The sequence below is a fragment of the Symphalangus syndactylus genome, chromosome 20 (genome assembly GCF_028878055.3).
Source record: "Symphalangus syndactylus isolate Jambi chromosome 20, NHGRI_mSymSyn1-v2.1_pri, whole genome shotgun sequence".
Classification (NCBI taxonomy): Eukaryota; Metazoa; Chordata; class Mammalia; order Primates; family Hylobatidae; genus Symphalangus; species Symphalangus syndactylus.
This window is the reverse complement of record NC_072442.2, coordinates 22,956,760-22,979,440: the sequence shown is the minus strand read 5'-3', so window position 1 is coordinate 22,979,440 and position 22,681 is coordinate 22,956,760. Positions and strand designations below refer to the sequence as shown.

Sequence of the window (22,681 nt, the reverse complement as noted above, 5' to 3'; positions counted from 1 at the left end):
ATCCAAGTTTGTTATACCATTCTATCTTGCATATTTTAAGATTTATATGATAAAAAGTAAAACAAAACAAAACAAAACAAAAAAACAGGTGGGCACAGTGGCTCACACCTGTAATCCTAGCACTTTGGGAGGCCAAGGCGGGCAGATCACCTGAGGTCAGGAGTTCGAGACCAGCCTGACCAACATTGTGAAACCCAGTCTCTACTAAAAATACAAAAAAATTAGCTGGGAGTGGTGGGAGACGCCTGTAGTCCCAGCTACTCAGGAGGCTGAGGCACAAGAATCACTTGAGCGAAGGAGGTGGAGCTTGCAGTGAGCCAAGGTTGTGCCACTGCACTCTAGCCTGAGAGACAGAGGAGCAAGACTACATCTCAAAAAAAAAGTAAAAAAAATTGTAAAAATTTAATTAAAAAACAAACGTTTTCTTTTAAAAAGCTAGGTACGTTTTGACACAAACAAAAACTAAGAAGCAAAAGATTAGCTAATAATCACAGGGGAATCTAGAAGGATGACAGGAAAAATTATATGTGCAGGTTTCAATTCTGTTAAGTAAGAAAAACAAGTAGAGAAGCCTGACAGAAACAAGGGACTGGGCTGGGCATGGTGGCTCATGCCCAGAGTCTCAGGGTAGAGCACTGGGCTCGGTAATTCAGAACCTGTTCATATTCCAGCTGGGCGCAGTGGCTCACGTCTGCAATCCTGGCACTTAGGGAGGCCAAGGCAGGTGGATTACCTGAGGTCAAGAGTTCGAGACCAGCCTGGATAACATGGTGAAACCCCATCTCTACTAAAAGTACAAAAAAATTAGCTGGATGTGGTGGCACACGTCTGTAATCCCAGCTACTCAGAGACTGTCGCAGGAGAATCTCTTGAACCTAGGAGGTAGAGGTTGCAGTGAGCCAAGATTGCGCCACTGCACTCCAGCCTGGGCTATAGAGTGACAGTCCGTCTCAAAAACAAAACAAATAAACAGACAAACAAACAAACAAAAACAAAACCAAGGGACTGGCAGTCAGAGCTAGAGAAGTAAGCTTGGTTAGAAATTCACATACACATCTCAAGTGAAATCATGAGGGTGTGGGGCAGTGTAGGATGGTGGTAAAAGCAGTGGATTAAGTGTTGGCTCCATTAATTACTAGCTGCATAATTTTCGGAAAGTGACAACCTCTGTGAGACAAAATTTCCTCATCAATAAAATGATAACAATATCACTGAAGCATAAGGTTTTATTAAAGCAAGTATCAACTGAAAACATGGTCTAAATGGTAAAGCTTTGTAATATATTAGTGGTCAGTGGGTAATTTCCCTAAGGGAATACGTAGAGAAACACAGAAAGAAAGGGTTCAGATTGAACCTTTTGATACAACTAAGATGAATAATCAGAGAAGAGAATAAACATGGAACTGCAAAGATTAAAGACAGAAATACAATCTAGGAAAGCTGATTTACAAGGAAAGTGTCCAGGAAGCCACGATGAAAAGGCTTTAAGAAAGAAGTAAAAAGGGGAAATTATTTCATACACCTGGCAAGAAATATATAAAATCTTTCACAGAGTATTCTCTACACATGAAATTCTGTCATCTTCTGATGTATACCATTTAGAAAACATGACAGAACACATGGTTCTATCAGTATGTCTAAAAAAAAGGTAGAATAGGTGTCATGCACATATTTTTCTTCACTCTAATGGAAAGGAATGAATAATATGAGAAGATAAAGTGAGTTCAATGAAAAGATATAAATGATCCTACAGATTCTACAAGAATATGACACATCATTATTATACATCTTTCTCAATGGAAAATATAAGAAAATTAATATAAAGACATTTCCAATTTTAAGGGAAATAACTGCATAACTGTCATTAAAGCAATATTTTTTAAAGGTGAGATTTTTCTGAATTAGACAACTATTTACTACCTCACCCCCATAGAGCAGCTGACAAGTATAAGCATTGTAAGCAATACCCAAGTAAAAATCACTTCTCTCTTTCCCAGATGATTTTAAAAGACCTAGCGAAGTGAGTATTTTTAAACCTCTAGAAGATGCAGAATAAGGTTTTAAAGTGTTGCTTTGTTTCCTATGAGAGGTGTATCACTTATTAACCTTACATTGCAGAAGAGAGCTAGGTAATGTCAATACTATTACAGACATGTCATTTGCAGCAACGTATCATCCCCATTTATATCAAAACAGATTTTCCCTGTATTTGCATTTTCTTTAAAAACACAAAACATGCACAAATTACAAAAAGGAGGTTATCCAAAAAGGAACCATAAAAGAAATTGTGAAGATAAGAACTTAAAGCCTATTGATCAGATAAAGGCCTTATGTAAGACACTTTCTTTTTAGATAGTTTAAATGTTGGTTCTCTCCCTGTGTTTAAGAAAGCGTTGTTTTGGTTTGATGATTCATTTCCCCACTTCCATGTGAGGGTTAAAAGTTATCAGGAGGCTAGACACAAACACGGTCACAGAGGGAAATTACAACAGAAAATCCATATCTACATCAAAACTTGAAGCACAGACTGTGAGAAATTCTCAGAAGTTAAATAGTCTCATCTATAGAATGTTAAACATGCTTGCCTGCAAGGAGAAACACCCTAACTTACTATAAGGACTAATCCTTATGAAGTTCACATCTCCTCTGGATTAAAATTATAGCACATGCTATAAAACCAAAGATTCAACTCAATTATGAAAGATTAATAATCTCCTTGGGTGTTGCTGTTTCTTTTTCCTTTATCTGTATCCACAGTCTATTTACATAGAGCCCAAAATGCTGACCACGCCAATTTGTAAAGCAATAAATCCTACACTTTGGCCATTCACAAAAACCACTTAAACAATAATATACATTAGACAATGGTACAAGACACTCATTAATAGAAGCCCAATTATTCTAACTACTCTAAGAGGAAATCCTACTTCAATCAAGGTCTATTATGATTGATGAAGGAATCAGATTCTGAAAAGATTCTGAGATACCCATTATAAGAGTTTATCAGAGTGTTTCTTCTTCCTAATCAGAATTTTAAGATAGCTACAAAGCCAGAGCTCCATGTTACCCAAGAGTCTTTTCATAACAATTTCCTTGCTGATATGGCCAATTTAAAAGGTACAGGTAACTGAAAAACTAAGTCCACACAGAAGTCAGGCTTTTTTTTTTTAAATAAAACAATACTGAAATACTATTTCATTAACAGCTTTACAGCATAAGTTATACCTGCTAACTATCCAGAAGGCTCAACAAAAGCTACAGTAAAGGATCAAGATGGCTAAATGTATACACAGGCTTTTTTCCAAGTTTTCAACTATGGGGTTATTTCTAGTCTCTTCTTACTGCAGACTTAAGCAACTTTCAGACTTTATCAATTTAGAAGGTCTTCACCACAATTTTCTAAAGCCATCATGTACTCCTAGATTGGAACACAAAGGAGTCTTTCACCCATTTTATGTGTGGTCACTGGTATTCAGATGGAGCACCCTGGGGTTGTATAGTAGTAGGAGTGCAAAAATGTACAGCAGTTCTTTTCCAGACTATAAAAGCATAAAGAAGACCAACTCTGTCTAAACAGAGTCATTTCTCACTCAGAGACAGTTCACACTTTCTTACCTCCCATGATGAATTGGCAAGTGTTTACGATGAATTCCATGACTTCCTTCCACAAAAGCATTGGGAGGCTTATGATACACAGAGGCCAAAGAACCAATGTGGCAGATTAGCTCATCCAGCAGAGTTGGCTCAATAAGGTCCGTCTCCTCAGAGATCAGTGGCTTCTCAGACAAGACTACTTCTTTAGCTGTGACAGGGTCAGTTGAGAGAAGGCGCCAATAAATATAGCCCCGGTCTCGAAGGTCAGGATTATCAGAATCCTAAAGAAAAGGCAAAGGCAAGGAGGTGGAGATGAAACTATTCTCCATACAGAAACCCAAACTGCTGGATTTATCATCAACCAATGCTGTAGTGATTTATGCAGACTGGGTATTAAGAAGATACTTCAGGCTGGATGTGGTAGCTTGTAGCTCATGCCTGTAATCCTAACACTTTGGGAGGCTGAAACAGGCGGATCACTTGGACCCAAGAGTTTGAGATCAGCCTGGGCAACGTGGCAAAACCTTGCCTCTACAAAAAATATAAAAAATCAGCAGGGCCGGCCGGGCGTGGTAGCTCACGCCTGTAATCCCAGCACTTTGGGAGGCCAAGGTGGGCGGATCACTTGAGATCAGGAGTTTGAAACCAGCCTGGCCAACATAGTGAAACCACACCTCTACTAAAAATACAAAAATTAGCTGGGCTTGGTGGCGCGTGCCTGTAATCCCAGCTACTCAGGAGGCTGAGGCAGGAGAATCGCTTGAACCTAGGAGGGAGAGGTTGCAGTGAGCCGAGATCGTGCCACTGCACTCCAGCCTGGGCAACAGAGTAAAACTCTGTCTCAAAAAAAAATAATAATAATAAAAATAAAAAAATTATCAGGGAGGGGTGTAGAGCCGCATGCACCTGTAGTCCCATCTACTCAGGAAACTGAGGGAGGAGGATCACTTGAGCCCAGGAGGTTGAGGGTGCAGTGAACCATGACTGCACCGCTGCACTCCAGACTGGGCAACAGAGTGAGACTCTGTCTCAAAAAGCAAACAAACATGTTAACTCAATATGGTTCTAATATAGTCATAATTCCATAATCTCTAATGTTTCAAGGGATGTAACTATAAATTAAGATGGGTTAATCCTAAGACTCAAATTCAAACAGAAATAAGAAATAGAAAAATAATGTTTAATCTGGCAAAGGTTAACTGGTTGAGACGGCCTTAGGACATAAAAACTTTTTAAACTAGGGCCGGGCGTGGTGGCTTATGCCTGTAATCCCAGCACTTTGGGAGGCAGAGGCAGGAGGATCACCTGAGGTCAGCAGACTGGGACCATCCTGGCTAACACAGTGAAACCCTGTCTCTACTACAAATACAAAAAATTAGCCAGGCAAGGTGGCACATGCCTATAATCCCAGCTACTCAAGAGGCTGAGGCAAGAGAATCACTCGAACCCAGGAGGCGGAGGTTGCAGTGAGCCGAGATTGTTTCACTGCACTCCAGCCCGGGCAATAAGAGCAAAACTCCATCTCAAAAAAAAAAATTTTTTTAACTGCTTTAAATATTAGCAGGCTTATTAATAACATATATTATATCTTCCATATATTGTACCCATACCTTCTTCTTTCATTCAAATATTTATTAAGTATCTTCTGTTGAGACACTGGCTAGGCCCTGGAAATAAAGAGGTAACAATACACTGCCTGACTTTAAGGAGCTCACGTAATATTAACTATTTCAATAGAGTATGAAAGGTACTATTATCTAAATAATCAAAAACTGTTAAAAAGAGGACATAACTGCTTCCAAAAGGAGTGACACTTGAATTTGGTGGTCTTGTTTTGTGCTATGGTGGTTTTTAAATAATTGTATACATGTTCATGGCTAAAAAGAAATTACCAAACACACCACATCACAATTTTTAAGTATGTGACATAAAAAAAAAATCTCCCCCAATTATCCAACCCTTCTCCATCTCAATTCCCAATCCCCCAAATAGCCATGATTAGTAATGTGGTATGTATTTGTCCAGACGGGTCACACACACACACACACACACACAATTTATTTCATATAAAACCAGTTTCATATTATATATACTGTTCTGAAGTTGCTCTCCATGTTGATGCATACGACTGCACTTTTCCACTGTAATGCCCACGGCACCATTAATTATTAGTCCACTATTGAGGGACATTTAGACTTGCCAATTTTTCCCTTTCTACCTTTATTATTGTTTTATTTGTGTGTATGCATGTATGTATGTATGTATATATGTATGTATGTATGTATGTATGTATGTTGAGACAGTCTTGCTCTGTCACCCAGGCTGGAGTACAGTGGCGTAATCTCGGCTCACTGCAACCTCTGCCTCCTAGGCTCAAGCGATCCTCCCACCTCAACCTCCCAAGTAGCTGGGATTACAGGCGTGTGCCACTATGCTCAGCTAATTTTTGTATTTTTTGTAGAGACGAGATTTCGCCATGTTGCACAGGCTGGTCAAACTCCTGAGTTCAAGTGATCCGCCCACCTGGGCCTCCCAAAGTGCTGGAATTACAGGCATGAGCCACAGCACCCAGCAGCATACTTACTGTTTTATGATAACTTCTCAGACTTCATTAATTAATTGGACAGAAAAAGCAAGCCTCAGTCAGGCTCTGTGGCTCACACCTGTAATCCCAGCGCTTTGGGAGGCCAAGGCAGGAGGATCACGTCAGGTCAGGAGTTCAAGACCAGCCTGGCCAACGTGGTGAAACCTCATCTCTACTGGAAAAAAAAAAAAAAAATTAGCCGAGTGTGGTGGCATGCACCTGTAATCCCAGCTACTCAGGAAGCTGAGGTAGGAGAATTGTTTGAACCCGGGAGGTGGAGGTTGCAGTGAGCCGAGATCACGCCACTGCACTCCAGCCTGGGTGACAGAGCTAGACTCAGTCTTGAAAAAGGGCAAGCCTCGAGAAGTTGCTTATTATTTATAGCATGAAATAATCATCCACAAAGACCTTAAAACTAGCAAACACATATATACATATGGGCTTATGCTCAATATTGCTTCAGGCAGGGAATATGCATTCTCCAAGTCATTCTTAACCTTCAGACTAGAGAGGAAGCATAGCACAGTGGACAAGACCATGGACAAGACCTAGAGCCAGACTATCTGAGTCTGAGTTCTAGTTCTGCCCCATAATAATTAGGCCTCTCTGAGTTTCCTCATCTATAAAACAGAAATCGTTTTCTAACCCTTACTAGGATTAAGTGAGTTTCTAGCCTGTCCTGTTCTAGGAAGCTTATGAAAAATGCATCTAAGGCTAAAGAGCATTAATTAAAACCAGCGTCAGGAAACTGCATACCACAATGGCCTACACAGTTTCCATGGGAGATTGTTAAATGTGATTCTAAGGTTTCAAACAACCAATATGGAAAAGAAAGCTGATCAGGCATGCTACATTGATACACAGAAAAAATTCAAAACTTGTTAGGAATTTGATGGGGCTTCATAAAGAAGAAAACATAATGAAGTTAAGTAATGACTCTGATAACAAGCTAACAACAGATCCAAATAGGGTAGTTTCCCATGATGACTGTTATTACTACAGACTGATAGTATTCCCGTAATTTAGTAAAAGCAATTTTATTAGGGGTCAAAAACAATGCAGTCCAGGTATCCAGATGTCTATTAATAAGGCTTGATTCAGAGGTGAATTTCAGACTATCTGTAAGAAGAACAGCACTACCTTGTGACCTTTAAGCAATCCTTCCTAAATACTTTATCTCAGTCAAGTTTTGATAAATACTTAAGAGGCAATGAGACTGAGTTTGAAGTCTGGCCAGAATCCGTAATACAGCTCTCCTATGGTGCCTGTTAAATACAAACACATAGGCCTTAACAGACAATGATGATAAGGTTGAGAACTTGTGAAAACAGAGGAAACTACTAAACATACTTGCTTGAATATTTACAGTAAGCAGAGAGAAAGAAAGGCCAAAATTCTCTTTAGAAATTGTTTTGACAGAATGTGAGCTGCTCTAATTCTGTCATTCTATGTGACCACTTACAGCAAGCTTGTCCAACCTGGGGCCACATGTGACCCAATACAAATTCGTAAACCTTCTTAAAACATTATGAGATTCTTTTGCGATTTTTTTTAGCTCATCAGCTCTTGTGAGTGTATTTTATGTGTGGACCAAGACAATTCTCAATTCTCCTCCCAATGTGGCCCAGGGAAGCCAAAAGACTGGACACTCCTGACTTAGGAGTTTAAAATTAAAACATGAAACAGAGTTAAAAAAAAAAAGAAAAGCCAGCGGGGTGGGAGGAATAAAGAAATTGTTTTGAATTCATCTTAGAGATTCAAATGGGATCCAGACACAGGAAATTAGAATGCTCAATTCAATACATATAATATTAACCATTGATGTTTATAATTGCTTTGCTTCAGGCAGAGGAAGATGCTTAAGAAAGTTTTTAAAATACTTCAAAAAGCTTATACAAATAAATTTTTTTAAGTTGTAATAACAGGAAAAATTATGGCTCAGAACTAGGCAAAGTACTGTAAAAGGGTTTTAAATTTTGATTCCACACCAGTATAAAGGGATGACAAAGACAGAAAAATGGTAAACTGGATATCTGAATCATATTCCATTTGCAGACACACATCGTAACCCTGACAGCCTGCTAAAAAGCCAACCTGTTAGCAAATCCATTTAAGAACATTACTAAATCATCAATGGACCGATGATCATTATACTAGTTACACTAGAAAACCTAATTATTTTGATTTCTGTGGATCTAATATAATGACCTGATCTTTAAAGCCAGCTGCCACTTTCCTGAGATCAGAATCCATCTAAACTTCTTTTCTTCTGACCAAAAAAATCAAATAATTCCAAGGAGATCCAAATATATCAAATAATTCAAGGAAGCAGCATAAGCACTTAATTTCTGTGAGAAAGGCAACCACTCTGGAAGGTAGAACAATGCATGAAATTTTGCTGAGGCATCTATTATTTCCACATGGTACTTTCATTTGAAAGCTGATATGAAGTCACAGTGAAGCAGGTACTATCAGACCATGTCATTTTCATCTAAGTATGTCCTTCACTAAACTAAGAGTCTAGGTTCAATTTTCATGAATTATGAAAACTGGAGTCAGTCAACTCATTTAAAAGCCATACAATTAGCTACAATTCAGTTGAACACATAAAAAGGCATTGTTTTAATATTTTAACAGGATCTAAAGGCCATACTTCCTTCAAATAAAGCTTCCCCAAATGAATCCCCTAGGAAGAGTTTCACAATTTCCTACAATTTGAAACAAGACAAATCAACATCTTGCTTTTTCCAGATTTCTTACCTGTGTTGCCAAACTCAAGACCTGCTGGACTAGCTCCTGTGTTTCTGATGGTTTCTTGAGAAATAGCTTCACTATGGCAGTAAGCAGAGTGAGCTGCACCTAAACAGACATAATTTGTGACAGAGTGAAAGAATGGCACTGGCATTATTCCCTGCCATCATCTCCAAAGTGGTGTTTCCCCAACTATGAATTACTATGGAGCCTTTCTGATTTTGGTTAAGAGACAAAAGGCTGAAACTCAATCAATATCAACAATAGCAGTCAAAAGTATTCGTGGGAAATACAAAGGTATTCAACTGAAAACTTTATCCTTTTATCCTCGAAATGCATTTTTGGCACAAAATATTGCTTGTTTCTAAGCCAGATCGTTACCTGTGTTTATTATTATTATTATTACTGTTATTATTTTGAGACAAGGTCTCCCTCTATTGACCAGGCTGCACATTCATAGCTCACTGTAGCCTCAAACTCCTGGACTCAAGCAATCCTCCTGCCTCAGCTTCCCAAGTAGCTGGGACTACAGGTGCAAGCTACTACAACTAATTTTTTAAATTTTTGTATTGTTTGTAGAGATGTAGTCTTGCAATGTTGCCAGGGCTGGTCTCATACCCCTGGCTTGAAGCGATTCTCCCGCATCAGCCTTCCAAAGTCCTGGGATTACAGGCATGAGTAACTGAGCCTGGCTTGTATTTCTTAAAGTATATGTTAACATACCGATGGTGATAAAATTGGCTCCTGAGCAAGTCTTTCATTATTTACTTCTACCAAAAGCTACAATTTGGGGGGAATTATGGAATCATCTGTCATACTGGGGCAAGAGCCAAGACAGTAGAATTATGTCAGATTACAGCCTATTAGGAGTTGGCTGCTAAACCACAAAGCTATTGACTTGTACATACTCCTTGAATTAGGTCTGTTAAAATTGCTATAGTAGATTACAAACATGATTTTCTATTTGCTTTGAGTACAAATGCCAGGAAAAAAGGGCTTAATAATTTATCGGTTTCCTGGTCCCGTGGCTCTAATTTTGGTAGGGGAAAGTGAGAAGCAGTCTCAGAATTTTCATCCAAAGATAATCTTTTCAAACCTCACCACAGCCTCATAGCGAAAATCCCTGCTATAATGAGTCACAGCCATTACTAACAGAAATGTGTAGTCATTCTTAGGTGATAGAAAATAAAAAAGTAGTGGTAACTACTGCTGTAAGCCAGTGGTTGTCAAAGTGTGGTTCTGGATTGCCAGCAGCAGCATCACCCTGAACCTTTTAAGACATGCAAATACTTAGGCACATCTCAGACCTACTGAGTCAGACACTCTCAGGGTGAAGCCCAGCAACATGTGCTTCAAAAAGCCCCTCAGGTGTTAATAATGCTCACTGAAGTTTGAGAACTACTGGTCTGAGTTATGTAGGTTTTTAACATTAGAAATCAGTAAAACTGGCCAGGCAAGGTGGCTCACACCTGTGATCCCAGCACTTTGTGAGGCCGAGGTGGGTGGATCGCCTAAGGTCAGGAGTTCGAGACCAGCCTGGCCAACATGGTGAAACCCTGTCTCTACTAAAAATACAAAAAATTAGTTGGGAGTGATGGTGGATGCCTGTAATCCCAGCTACTCGAGAGGCTGAGGTGGGAGAATCGCCTGAACCTAGGAGGCAGAGGTTGCAGTGAGCCAAGATCCTGCCACTGCACTCCAGCCTTGGCAACAAGAGTGAAACTGTCTCAAAAAACAAAAAATCAGTAAAACTGGCCAGGCGCAGTGGCTCATGCCTGTAATCCCAGCACTTTGGGAGGCCGAGGCGGGTGGATCACCTAAAGTCAGGAGTTCAAGACCAGCCTGGCCAACATGGTGAAACCCTGTCTCCACTAAAAATATAAAAATTAGCGAGGTGTGGTGGTGCACACCTATAATCCCAGCTACTCGGGAGGCTGAAGCAGGAGAATCGCTTGAACCCAGGAGGCAGAGGTTGCAGTGAGCCAACATCCTGCCACTGCACTCCAGCCTGGACAACAAAGCGAGACTCTGTCTCAAAAACAAAAAATCAGTAAAACTGAAAAGGGACATCCCTGTTGGGAGAAAAATGAACACACTATATGTAAATAGAGACACAGAAGAAACTGCCTACATCCTTTGCTTTCTCTGAAATCTCCCCAAAGACATCTAAAACTACTAGGATAGACAAGAGACAAGAACTTACCTGGGTGCTTTCATCATGAAAACCCTCCAGGAAGCTTTCTAGTAACTCATCTGCATTGTCAATTCTTTCAGCATATTCTCCCACAATCCAAATCATAGCTGCTCGAGCATCTGGCTCATCCAGCGAGTCTAAGTTCTCACATAGAGTGGCAATGATACTTTCATACCTGATGTGAAAAAAATGAACTATGGTTATCGAGGGCAAAACTAAGAACTATATTTAATAGTGAAGGCTAAAGGCAAAACCACAAAAAAGGGACCCTAAACCAAACCACCAAACTGTAAAAGCTTTTAGTCAAGAGAACGAATAGGTTTTAAGTCAGAAGATTTTAATGTCTTAAATTTCCCTTCAATTATTTTTTAAGACCTAGACCTTAAAACGTTTATAAAAATTCATCAGATGTTCTTTTGTTTTGTTTTTTGAGACAGGGAGACAGGGTCTCACTCTGTCACCCAGGCTAGAGTGCAGTGGCATGATCACAGCTCACTGTAACCTCAAACTCCTGGGCTCAAGCGATCCTCCCTCTTCAGTCTCCTGAGTAGCTAGGACTACAACTGAGTGCCACCGCACTCGGGCGCAAGCCTGTAATCCCAGCACTTTGGGAGGCCGAGGCGGGCGGATCACGAGGTCAGGAGATCGAGACCATCCTGGCTAACACGGTGAAACCCCGTCTCTACTAAAAATACAAAAAATTAGCCGGGTGTGTTGGCGGGCGCCTGTAGTCCCAGCTACTCGGGAGGCTGAGGCAGGAGAATGGCGTGAACCCGGGAGCCGGAGCTTGCAGTGAGCCGAGATCGCGCCACTGCACTCCAGCCTGGGCAACAGAGCGAGACTCCGTCTCAAAAAAAAAAAAAAAAAAAAAAAAAAAATTTTTTTGTAGAGACGGGGGTCTTGCTTTGTTGACAGGCTGGTCTCAAACTTGTGGCCTCAAGTGATCGTCTCGCCTTGGTCTCCCAAAGTGATGAAATTACAGGTGCGAGCCACACTGTCATCTGTTCTTTTTACACGGAAAAATTAACCTGTGGTGTAAGATAATACCACTACCTTGTATTTGTAACAATCTTTCATATAAGTAGATTAGAAAATTTTCCTGTTGTTCCATTTTGCCTTCATGGTAGACAGGAACAGAAATTCCACTTTATTTTTAGGCAAATGAAGTTAGACAACAACAGTGTCCGGATGAGAAATGGTAAATCTGTCCCTTAATCCACTTATCTCTCCTTTTTATAAAAGAGATCTTTCTTTTTTTTTTTCTTTTTTGAGACAGAGTGTTGCTCTGTCGCCCAGGCTGGAGTGCAGTGGCGTGATCCTGGCTCACTGCAAGGTCTGCCTCCCGGGTTCATGCCATTCTCCTGCCTCAGCCTCCAGAGTAGCTGGGACTACAGGCGTCCGCCACCACGCCTATTTTTTTTATATTTTTAGTAGAGACGGGGTTTCATCATGTTAGCCAGGATGGTCTCCATCTCCTGACCTCATGATCTGCCCACCTCGGCCTCCCAAAGTGCTGGGATTACAGGCATGAGCCACCGCGCACGGCCCCAAAGAGATCTTTCTTTATGTTAGTTCTTCTAAAGGTGCCTGCACTGACTTATTTCTGCAAAGAAAGAAGTAATTCAAATATTTATTTTTACATATCTATAGCTCTCTCAGGCTTACCATGTTGAATCCATCCCCTTGGCTAATGTAGTTTTAACCATTAGAATGACCCTGTATAGTAAATTAGATGTGGACAACTAAATAGCACACTTAACTAAGTATCTGCCTACTTTGACTGATTAAACCAGGCTCTTGATTGCTTTCTTAAACGTAAACTGTCCTAACTCCTTATTAACCACAAACCAGAAATGGACACATTTCTCTACCAATCACGTTCAGATACACATCTTCACCCTTAATAAGTTTAAATGTCAGGCCCAGTGGCACAGGCCTGTAGTCCTAGCTACTGGAGAGCCTGGGGCAAGAGGATCACTTAAGCCCAGGTGTGTGTCCAGCCTGGGCAATACAGTGAGATCCTGTCTGAAAACAAACAAAAAAAAAGTTAATTAAAAAAAGTTTAGGCTGGGCACAGTGGCTCATGCCCATAATCCTAGCACTTTGGGAGGCCGAGGTAGGGGGATCACTTGAGGTCAGAAGTTCGAGACCAGCCTGGCCAATACGGTGAAATCCTGTCTCTACTAAAAATACAAAAATTAGCTGGGTGTGGTGGTAGGCACCTGTAATCCCAGCTACTCAGGAGATTGAGGCAGGAGAATCTTTGAACCCGGGAGGCAGAGGTTGCAGTGAGCTGAGATCACGCTACTGCACTCCAGCCTGGGCAACATAGTGAGACTGTCTCAAAACAAAAACAAAAACAAAAACAAAAACAAAAAAAGTTTAGAAACTGACCCTCTTCTTTATTGGGAGAGTAGTAAAAGTATGTGGTTCTCTTTCCAAAATAACTACTTCTAAAATTTTAAAAATAAACACAATGCTTAATAAACTACTACCTTGCCAAAATATATCTACTAATTCTTGAGCCCAACACTAAGCTAACTTACTACAAGCTGCTTCATTTAACATTATCTTTAAAGACAATCAGAAGCGGGCTGGGCATGGTGGCTCATGCCTGTAATCTCAGCACTTTGGGAGGCTGAGGTGGATGGATCACCTGAGGTCAGGAGTTTGAGACTGGCCTGGCTAGTGAAACCCCATCTCTACTAAAAACACAAAAATTAGCCAGACATGGTGGCACGCACCTGTAATCATAGCTACTTGGGAAGCTGAGGCAGGAGAATCACTTGAACCCGGGAGGTGGAGGCTGCAGTGAACTGCGATAGCACCACTGCACTCACCTGGGCAACAGAGTGAGACTCTGTCTCAAAAAAAAGACAATCAGAAACTTTGGCATAAGGTATCTCTATGAGTGTAAGGCAAAATGAGATTTAAGATGCTTATAAAACCTGCTTTTATTTCATTTTCAGATTCCTTAATTACTTGTTTTCAAAAATCCAATCTAAAAAAGTATTTTTGCTTCATATACTAAGAGGCCTCAATCTGAAAAACTTGTGAAGTGAAAATGTAGATTTTTTTTTAGATCTGTATGAGAGTAACTACAATACTTCAGAAAAGGCATGAGACTGATAATCTGTTATATGTTCTGTAATTCTCCACAATGTAGTAGGTAACGTGCAAAGTGAATAGCACAGCTGTTCCATTCCTGGCTTTTGTGGTAGGGTGCTATATGATATATCATCCAAACTTACGTATTTCTGAGAAGAAAAGGTGCACAATCATTAATTATGTCTGGATAACAGGTATAAACTGAGATTATGCCTGAACAACCTAGAATATATAAATATCCTATTTAACAGTAACTTTGCCATCAAAGAATCTGGTTAACTTTAAAACATGCCAATAGACAATGCATATTCAGGCAGAGCTTCAATTCTTCCTAAAGAAAGAAAGTAGAGTGAAAACTCAGGTTTTAATCCCTGTGCTAACCATTTTATGTTTCCGATTTTTAATAAAGTATCCTATTATGACCAGGAACATTCAAAAGAGTAATTCTTACCTAGGCAATTTCAAAGTGCTTTAGACATTTCCTAAGTAATTTGAGAATGAGGGGTAAAAGTATTTGGACATACTTGTTGGGGTATTTGCGGAAGATGTCCCTGATGACAACAATCGCTTCTTGGACCACATAATTCACTTTGGTCTGGATTAGATCAAGCAATGTGCTTACACAGCGCTCTGCAGATTGCTGGGAAGAAAAATACAAAAAATGAGAAGTCAGATGATCTCTGCGATAACACCATCTCAACATAAAAATTTTGAAACATGCAGGTGCATCAACTAAACTAAACTAAATGATCAGGCACTTTATTTGACCAAGCAATACTACAGGCTAGATATCAAGCTATATGATACAGTTTTATTCATTATTTGAACTGATAGGTGAATCAGTTCAAATGAAACCTTTGAATACAAACAAAAGGATGTTCCTCATGATGTATAAACATCTGAAAAACATTTATGTCAGGGATATTAATTTTCAAAGAAAATTATCATCTCAACCACATTGCTTTTGATTTAAAAAAAAAAAAAAAAATACTACCAAGGCCGGGAGTGATGGTGCATGCCTGTAATCCCAGCATTTTGGGAGGCTGAGGCGGGTGGATCACCTGAGGTCAGGAGTTTGCGACCAGCCTGACTAACATGGTGAAACCCCGTCTCCACTAAATACAAAAAAATTAGCCAGGCGTGATGGCGCATGCCTGTAATCCGAGCTACTTGGGAGGCTTTGACAGGAGAATTGCTTGCACCTGGGAGGCGGAGGTTGCAATGAGCTGAGATTGCGCCATTGTACTCCAGCCTGGGCAACAAGAGCAAAATTCTGTCTCAAAACAAAACAAACAAACAAACAAAAGGCCAGGCACTGTGGCTCATGACTGAAATCCCAGCACTAGCACTTTGGGAGGCTGAGGCAGCTGGATCACAAGGTCAGGAGTTCAAGACCAGCCTGGACCAGATGGTGAAACCCTGTTTCTACTAAAAATACACAAATTAGCCAGGCGTGGTGTCAGGCGCCTGTAATCCCAGCTACTCGGGAGGCTGAAGCAGAGAATTGCTTGAATCCAGGAGGCAGAGGTTGTAGTTAGCCAAGATCACACCACTGCACTCTAACCTGGTTGACAGAACGAGACTCCGTCTCAAAAAACAAAACAAAACAAAAAACTACCATTATGGCCAGGTGCAGTGGCTCATGCCTATAATCCCAGCACTTCGGGAGGCGAGAGGTGGGTGGATTACCTGAAGTCAGGAGTTCCAGACCAGCCTGGCCAACATGGTGAAACCCGGTCTCTACTAAAAATACAAAAATTAGCCAGGAGTGGTCACACATGCCTGTAATCCCAGCTACTTGGGAGGCTGAGGCAGGAGAATTGCTTGAGCCCGGGAGACAGAGGTTGCAGTGAGCCGAGATCATGCCACTGCACTACAGCCTGGCCGACAGAGCGAGACTATGCCCCCACCCCCACCAAAAAAAACTACCATTACAGCGGTATGGCAGAGGAGTAGGAGTGACATCCAATCACTGTATATACAAAAAGTCCAGAAAGAGAGAAACACACACACCCATCTTGGATAGCCAGGAGATAAAAGTAAGAAGAATAAGCCATCGTAGGAGGAAAGAATAATTAAAGAATAAGCCAAAGTAGGAGGTCTTTAACTGAAGTTCATGGATGAGTGGAGATAGCAGAGGGTGTCTTTAAACCTATTGAAATGAAATGGCCAAATTTTGTAGGAGCTTTCAAGCATATTTTCCAGTGAGTGGGTCTACAACTTCCATTACATTTTCAAAGTTACACATGATCCAAAACACTCCAAAGAACTGTAGTACTCGACAATTTACCAATTTTGGGGCTACGAAACTTAAAAGTCTATGGCATTAGATAAACAACAATTTTCCATAGCCTATAATTAATCTATAACATGGAGTTTTATCTGTTAATCTTTTATTAATGAAGAGAATATGAGAGAATACAGGTGAAAAAACAAATGTACAGAAACTATAAGTGATCATTTTTAAAAGAGAGAGATACCAGAACAGAGATCCTAAAAGTAAAGGACCAGCCTATCATATATTACAATGTACTATAATGGGTCACCCCATTATGGGCCTCCTGATAAGATGCAACAGGAAGTACAGAGAATCACCCAATAGGTATTCTTGCTAAAAATTCTAAACAAGAAAATTACCAAGCCTCTAGATTTAATTATCTAAAGAGGATGGAGGAATAGATAAAACAGCATCACTAAGATACAACCAGCCAAATCCAGACTGTGGGAAATTCTGTAAGCCTAATGACCTAGTTCCTTCAATACCTGGCACCAAAATAAGTAAGTAAAAAGACTTAAGAGACACATTATTCAAATGCAATATGCAGACCTGAGACAGAGTCTTACTCTGTTGCCCAGGCTGGAATGCAGTGGCATGATCTTGGCTCACTGCAACCTGTCTCCCGGGTTCAAGCATTTCTCCTGCCTCAGCCTCCTGAGTAGCTGGGATTACAGGCGTGCACCACCATGCCCGGCTAATTTTTGTATTTTTAGTAGAGACAGGGTTTCACCGTGTTGGCCAGGCTGGTCTTGAACTCCTGGCCTCAAGTGATCCGCCCGCCTTGGCCTCCCAAAGTGCTAGTATTACAGGTGTGAGCCACAGCGCCTGGCCCAGACCATATTTAGATTTTCATTTGCACAAACAAACTGTAAAAAAGACGTTTTTACATAATTAGGGACAATTGAATATGGACTGAATATTCAATAAAATTAAGAATTATTGTTAGTTGCTGGGCATGGTAATGTGACAATGTATTTTTTAAAGTATCTTATCACTTAGATATACACACTGGACTACTTGAGTAAGATGATATATGGGATTTGTGTTTGCATCCCACCTACGTGAAGGAAGAGGAAGAGGGAGAAGATAAAACGGAAATAGTTAACATATCAGTATTTGCTCAAGATGCATGATGACTACACAAGATCTCATTATTCAGTTTTACTTTATTGTACACCTGAAAATTTCTGTAATAAAATCTTTAGAAGTACTATAACAATCTAAACCACTATAAGCAATTTAATAAAAACAAAATTGCACCTTGAGATCATTTATATGAGGTCATATATAGGATGGTTCTGTTGTACCATGAAATGATTCTGCAGTCTTTTTTTTTTTTGAGACACAGTCTCGCTCTGTCACCAGGCTGAGTGCAGTGGCGCAATCTCGGCTCATTGCAAACTCCGACTCCCTGGTTCAAGCGATTCTCCTGCCTCAGCCTCCCAAGTAGCTGGGATTACAAGTATGGGCCACCAGGCCCAGCTAATTTTTGTATTTTTAGTACAGATGGAGTTTCACCATGTTGACCAGGATGTCTCGATCTCCTGACTTTATGATCCACCCACCTTGGCCTCCCAAAGCACTGGGATTAGTGGCGTGAGCCACCGTGCCCGGCCAATTCTGCAGTCTTTTATGTAGTTTTGTCCTTCTTCTGATTCTATTTATGTCCTCTATTTTATTCATTTTCAGCTATTAATTCCTTTGCTGTTATTGCAACAGCAAAACAGTTGGAAAAATTTAAATATGCTATATTTATTAATATTATAATTGTTATATTAATAAATTATGTAGTATGTAGAATATGGGCCACTGTAAGCATTGAATTACCATAAATTAGTAATACAAGTAAGTGCTTAGCACAGTGCTTGATATAAAGCTCATATTTAGTAAATCCTTAGTATTATTATTAAAATGAATACAAATAAAAGGATGTTACTCATGATGTATAAACATTTGAAAAATATTTATGTCAGGGATATTAATTTTCAAAGAAAATTATCATCTCAACCATACTGCTTTTGATTAAAAAAAAAGCTACCATTAAAGCAGTATGGCAGAGGAACAGAAGTAAACATCCAATCATTGTACATACAAAAAGTCCAGAAACAGAAATACATACAAAATTCAGTATATGATAAAGACAACATTTCATAACAGTAAGGAAAGAACAATTTGTTTTGGTGTTTGATCCACTCTACTCATATCTTTCACTAAAATTATTTCCCGGTTGATTAAAATTACCCTTAAACATATAAAACAGGGGCTGGGCACAATGGCTTACACCTGTAATCCTAGCATTTTGGGAGGCCAAGGGGGGTGGATCATCTGAGGTCAGGAGTTCAAGACTAGCATACCAACATGGTGAAACCCTGTTTCTACTAAAAATACAAAAATTAGCCGGGCGTGGTGGTGTATGCCTGTAATCTCAGCTACTTGGGAGGCTGAGGCAGGAGAATCACTTGAACCCGGGAGGTGGAGGTTGCAGTGAGCTGAGATTGCGCCATTGAACTCCAGCCTGGGCGACAAGTCAAGACTTCATTTCCCCACCCCCCCCCAAAAAACAAATAAAATCATTGCCATAGAAGTAAAAAGAAAAAAAAATAGTGAATTTTATATAACTTTAGGTGAAGCACAATTTTCTAAGTGTGCCCCTGAGGAAAAACACTGACTGAGAAAAGCTGATACAAAAATCTAAACTTCTGTGCATCAAGAAAGCAGAAGAAATCTAAAGGACAACAAACTAGGAAAATAAGTGCTAACTAAAAGAAGGGTTAACATCCCAGTTACAAAAGACTTTAAAACAACTATGTGGAAAAGATAACATATTGGAAAAAGGTGCATAGGACATGAGTGAGCAATTCCCAAATGGCTAATAAGCATAACTGTTATGAAAAAATGTTCACTTCAACTAGAGTTCAAAGATTTAGTTGCAAGGATACTCCTTATACCACCATCTGGAAAAAGAGTAGAAACAACTTTAAGGTCCTATAATAAGGGATAAAGTTACAAATTCAGTAAGTTATCAAGTAATCACACATTATGTCTATAAACCAGAAACTAAAGATGACACAAATTTTTCTTTATAACGTGGATCAATGTCCATGATATTACTAGTAAGTAAAAAAAAAAAGTAGAGGATAAAACAAAGTAAATAAATAGCATCTGTGGAATGATTTCATTTTTATAAAAAAACACATCTTTGTATAGAACACTATATAAACAACGATACAAAATGACGTCTACCAGATTATGTCCACTGCATATCTGAGAGGGTGAAACAGAAGGCAGGGGAAGCGGGGTACCCTATTTTTTGTTTAACTTGTTCTATAATTATATATAGTAAACAAATACAGTTTTCCTAATAGGAGAAATATGTTTTTTGTCTTTAAGAAATGACACACAAACCAGTATTTTATTCTAATATATAAAAACTAGAAATAGTAAACACAAAATAACCAGAAGACTAGAAAGTGAAGAACTCCTGGTCTTAACCTAGTGCCTTAACCTCTCTCCTTTTTAAAACTGAAAAGGACCAGGAGTTTGTTTACTCCTGAAAGAAATAGGCAAAAGTTACTGAACAAAAAAATAGCACCATAGGATTGCTTTTTCAGTGCTATTTATTTGCTCAACAGCTTGTTGCTTCCCAAAGCTATACGGAAAGTTCATTACAATTCTTATGCTGCTGATTCTTGTCCCATGGATGAGTTAGTGCAAACAGGCAATCATTGCCTCTCCTGGTACTGCTTGGCTTGGCAACTCTGTCAAACTGAAAACCTTCATGGCTGAAACAGTTATAGGTAAAGTTCTAAGGTAAATCCGGGTAATCTGAGATGACAGCACTAGATAAGCCAGGATTCCTGAAGGGTGACCTTAAGTTTCCTGAGAAAGTTCATTCCTCACATCCTGTCATACTCCCACCAAAGCACGCTTAGTCAAAGGAAGAAGTGAAAGCCATCAGAAGTCTTTTCCAGAAGATTATGGAGAACGTTTCCATTAGTCACAATACATGACTAACAGCCTTGAGGAATCTAGATGCTTTGAGAACACTTTCTAGTAATTCCAGGTGTAGAAAGTCTCAACTTCAGAATAAGATATAATTTTTGTATTACTGTTTATGGCTTTGTCAGAGAGGTAGGTCATAAGACAATGGCAGTCTCGTGGAAAAGATGGCTACGTACACCAGTGAAGAGAACAAAACCACCTTACTCTTATGCTACCAAAATCTCTCTGAAAATTATCTACATTAATACTAAGTAGACGGCTAGTAAGATATGTTAACGTAAAAAGAAAAGAAAAACAAGTTGTGACGTGTGGTGATAGTGGTAATAAAAACGATGTTAACATATCAAGATCCAACAAAAAGACTTTCCCATTTCTCCAATGAAGAGAAACATTAAATATCTGAATCAAGTGAGCTAGCAGAACCAGGAACAGAACCCAGGACTAGCTAACTTCTTGCTGTAACAGCCATTCTATTAAATTATTTATCAACAGAAACTACATGAAGCAGCACTAAATTGAAAAAAACAAGGAAGGCCAATTAGGAACAGGTATTTCATAGAAGATTCTCTGACACACATCTGCCTCCTTTTGTTCCTGTAAAGTACTGGTCATACTGTACAAATTGTTTTCGTATTCCTGAGAAATCATATGGTCCAACCCTCTGACTCTAGGCAGAACTGCATATAATCAAGTAGCAAGAACAAACATGGGGCTCTGAACCCATAAAAACAGTGAACAGAAGCCACTGTTAATTTCAACAAATTTCTGAATGAAGACAAACAAATGGAGGACTGCTGACTGATGAAGCAGGGCAATATAAATTACAGCCCATAATACTTACCGGAAGGCTGCAGCCAAGCTAGAAACCAATCTGCCCTCTAAGACCAGACAGGCTCTTCAAGAGGTCTTCCATGTAAAAATGAACCCCCTTCCCTAAAGCAGAAACCTGACAGTCGACAGCCCTGCCTATGTATATAGAAGTCCTAATCAACTTTTCTGTTACCTCATTCTTAAATAGAAACAAGCTGCACTTTACTGTATGCATGGTATACATCTCAATTAAAAAATTATATGTATAGATATGCAATCATCACCAAAAAATATCCGATAATTAAAGCGCAGAAACAAAAAACGAATCATTCATATCCTCCGAGATTCAAGCAGCTATTGCAACCACAAAAAGAGGAATGCAAGGAAAAATATACCAGTAACAAGAAATAGGGAGGCTGTATGGAATGATGTGCAGAAGCCAGAAAAGCAATCAGTCAGAGTAGAACAAACAAGAAGACAGAGGACTGCAAAAGAGAAGGGTCTAAGACAAAAGAAAGTTTACAGATTTGATATTATGCTTAAGGAACAGGAATAATATAGGGGCATGATAAAGACACACATGCAAGAAAAAAAAAGGCAATTAAAGAAACTCCAGGGCCAGGTGTGGTAACTCACACCTATAATCTCAACACCTTGGGAGGCTGAGGCAGGCGGATCACTTGAGGCTAAGAGTTCAAGACCAGCCCAGCCAACATGATGAAACCTCGTCTCTACTAAAAATACAAAAATTAGCTAGGTGTGGCAGCATACGCCTGTAATCCCAGCTACTCAGGAGGCTGAGGCACAAGAGTTGCTTGAGCCCGGGAGGCAGAGGTTGCAGTGAGCTGAGATCATACCACTGCACTCCAGCCTGGGCAACAGAGTGAGACTCTGTCTCAAAAATCAAAACAAAACAAAAAATCTCCAGAAAAAGAAAAGACACTATAAGAAAGAAAATGTAATCATTTGCATTATATTGGCCCTAAATATTTACACAGTCATAATATGCATAAATTTTGCAAGCCAACAGTTGACAGAATAAGAAACAAAGGCATTTTATTTCAATCTACCATGATAATGGATATAGGAACAAAACCTTCATTATGTAACTACACTGGAAAATAGGAGACAGAAGTGGGAATGGTGGGTGTATGAACTAAACTTCTTATAGCAGATAGTTAACAGAAAAAGTCTATGATAGGTAAATTAATAAATAATAGCATAAGAATATTATTGTTGTTCTTTTTTTGAGACAGCGTCTTGCTCTGTCACCCAGAGTGAAAAGGTTTCAGGCTGGAGTGCAGTAGCACAATAACAGCTCACTATAGCCTCAACCTCCCAGACTCAAGCAATCTTCCTG

The 22,681-nt window shown here is 39.6% G+C and overlaps 1 protein-coding gene across 11 annotated transcripts in view; it reads right to left on the bottom strand.

Moving 5' to 3' along the window:
- The window catches only part of AP2B1 (adaptor related protein complex 2 subunit beta 1), a 142,204-nt gene that overhangs the window by 69,806 nt on the left and 49,717 nt on the right, over positions 1-22,681 (bottom strand). For all 11 annotated transcript variants that reach the window (XM_055258827.2, XM_055258832.2, XM_063628561.1 and 8 more), the window contains 4 exons: positions 14,756-14,871; positions 11,133-11,298; positions 8,939-9,037; positions 3,616-3,875 (listed from right to left, as the gene is read on the bottom strand). In XM_055258827.2, coding sequence (XP_055114802.1) covers positions 3,616-3,875; positions 8,939-9,037; positions 11,133-11,298; positions 14,756-14,871 — 641 coding nt within the window. The remainder of the gene's footprint in view (positions 1-3,615; positions 3,876-8,938; positions 9,038-11,132; positions 11,299-14,755; positions 14,872-22,681) is intronic.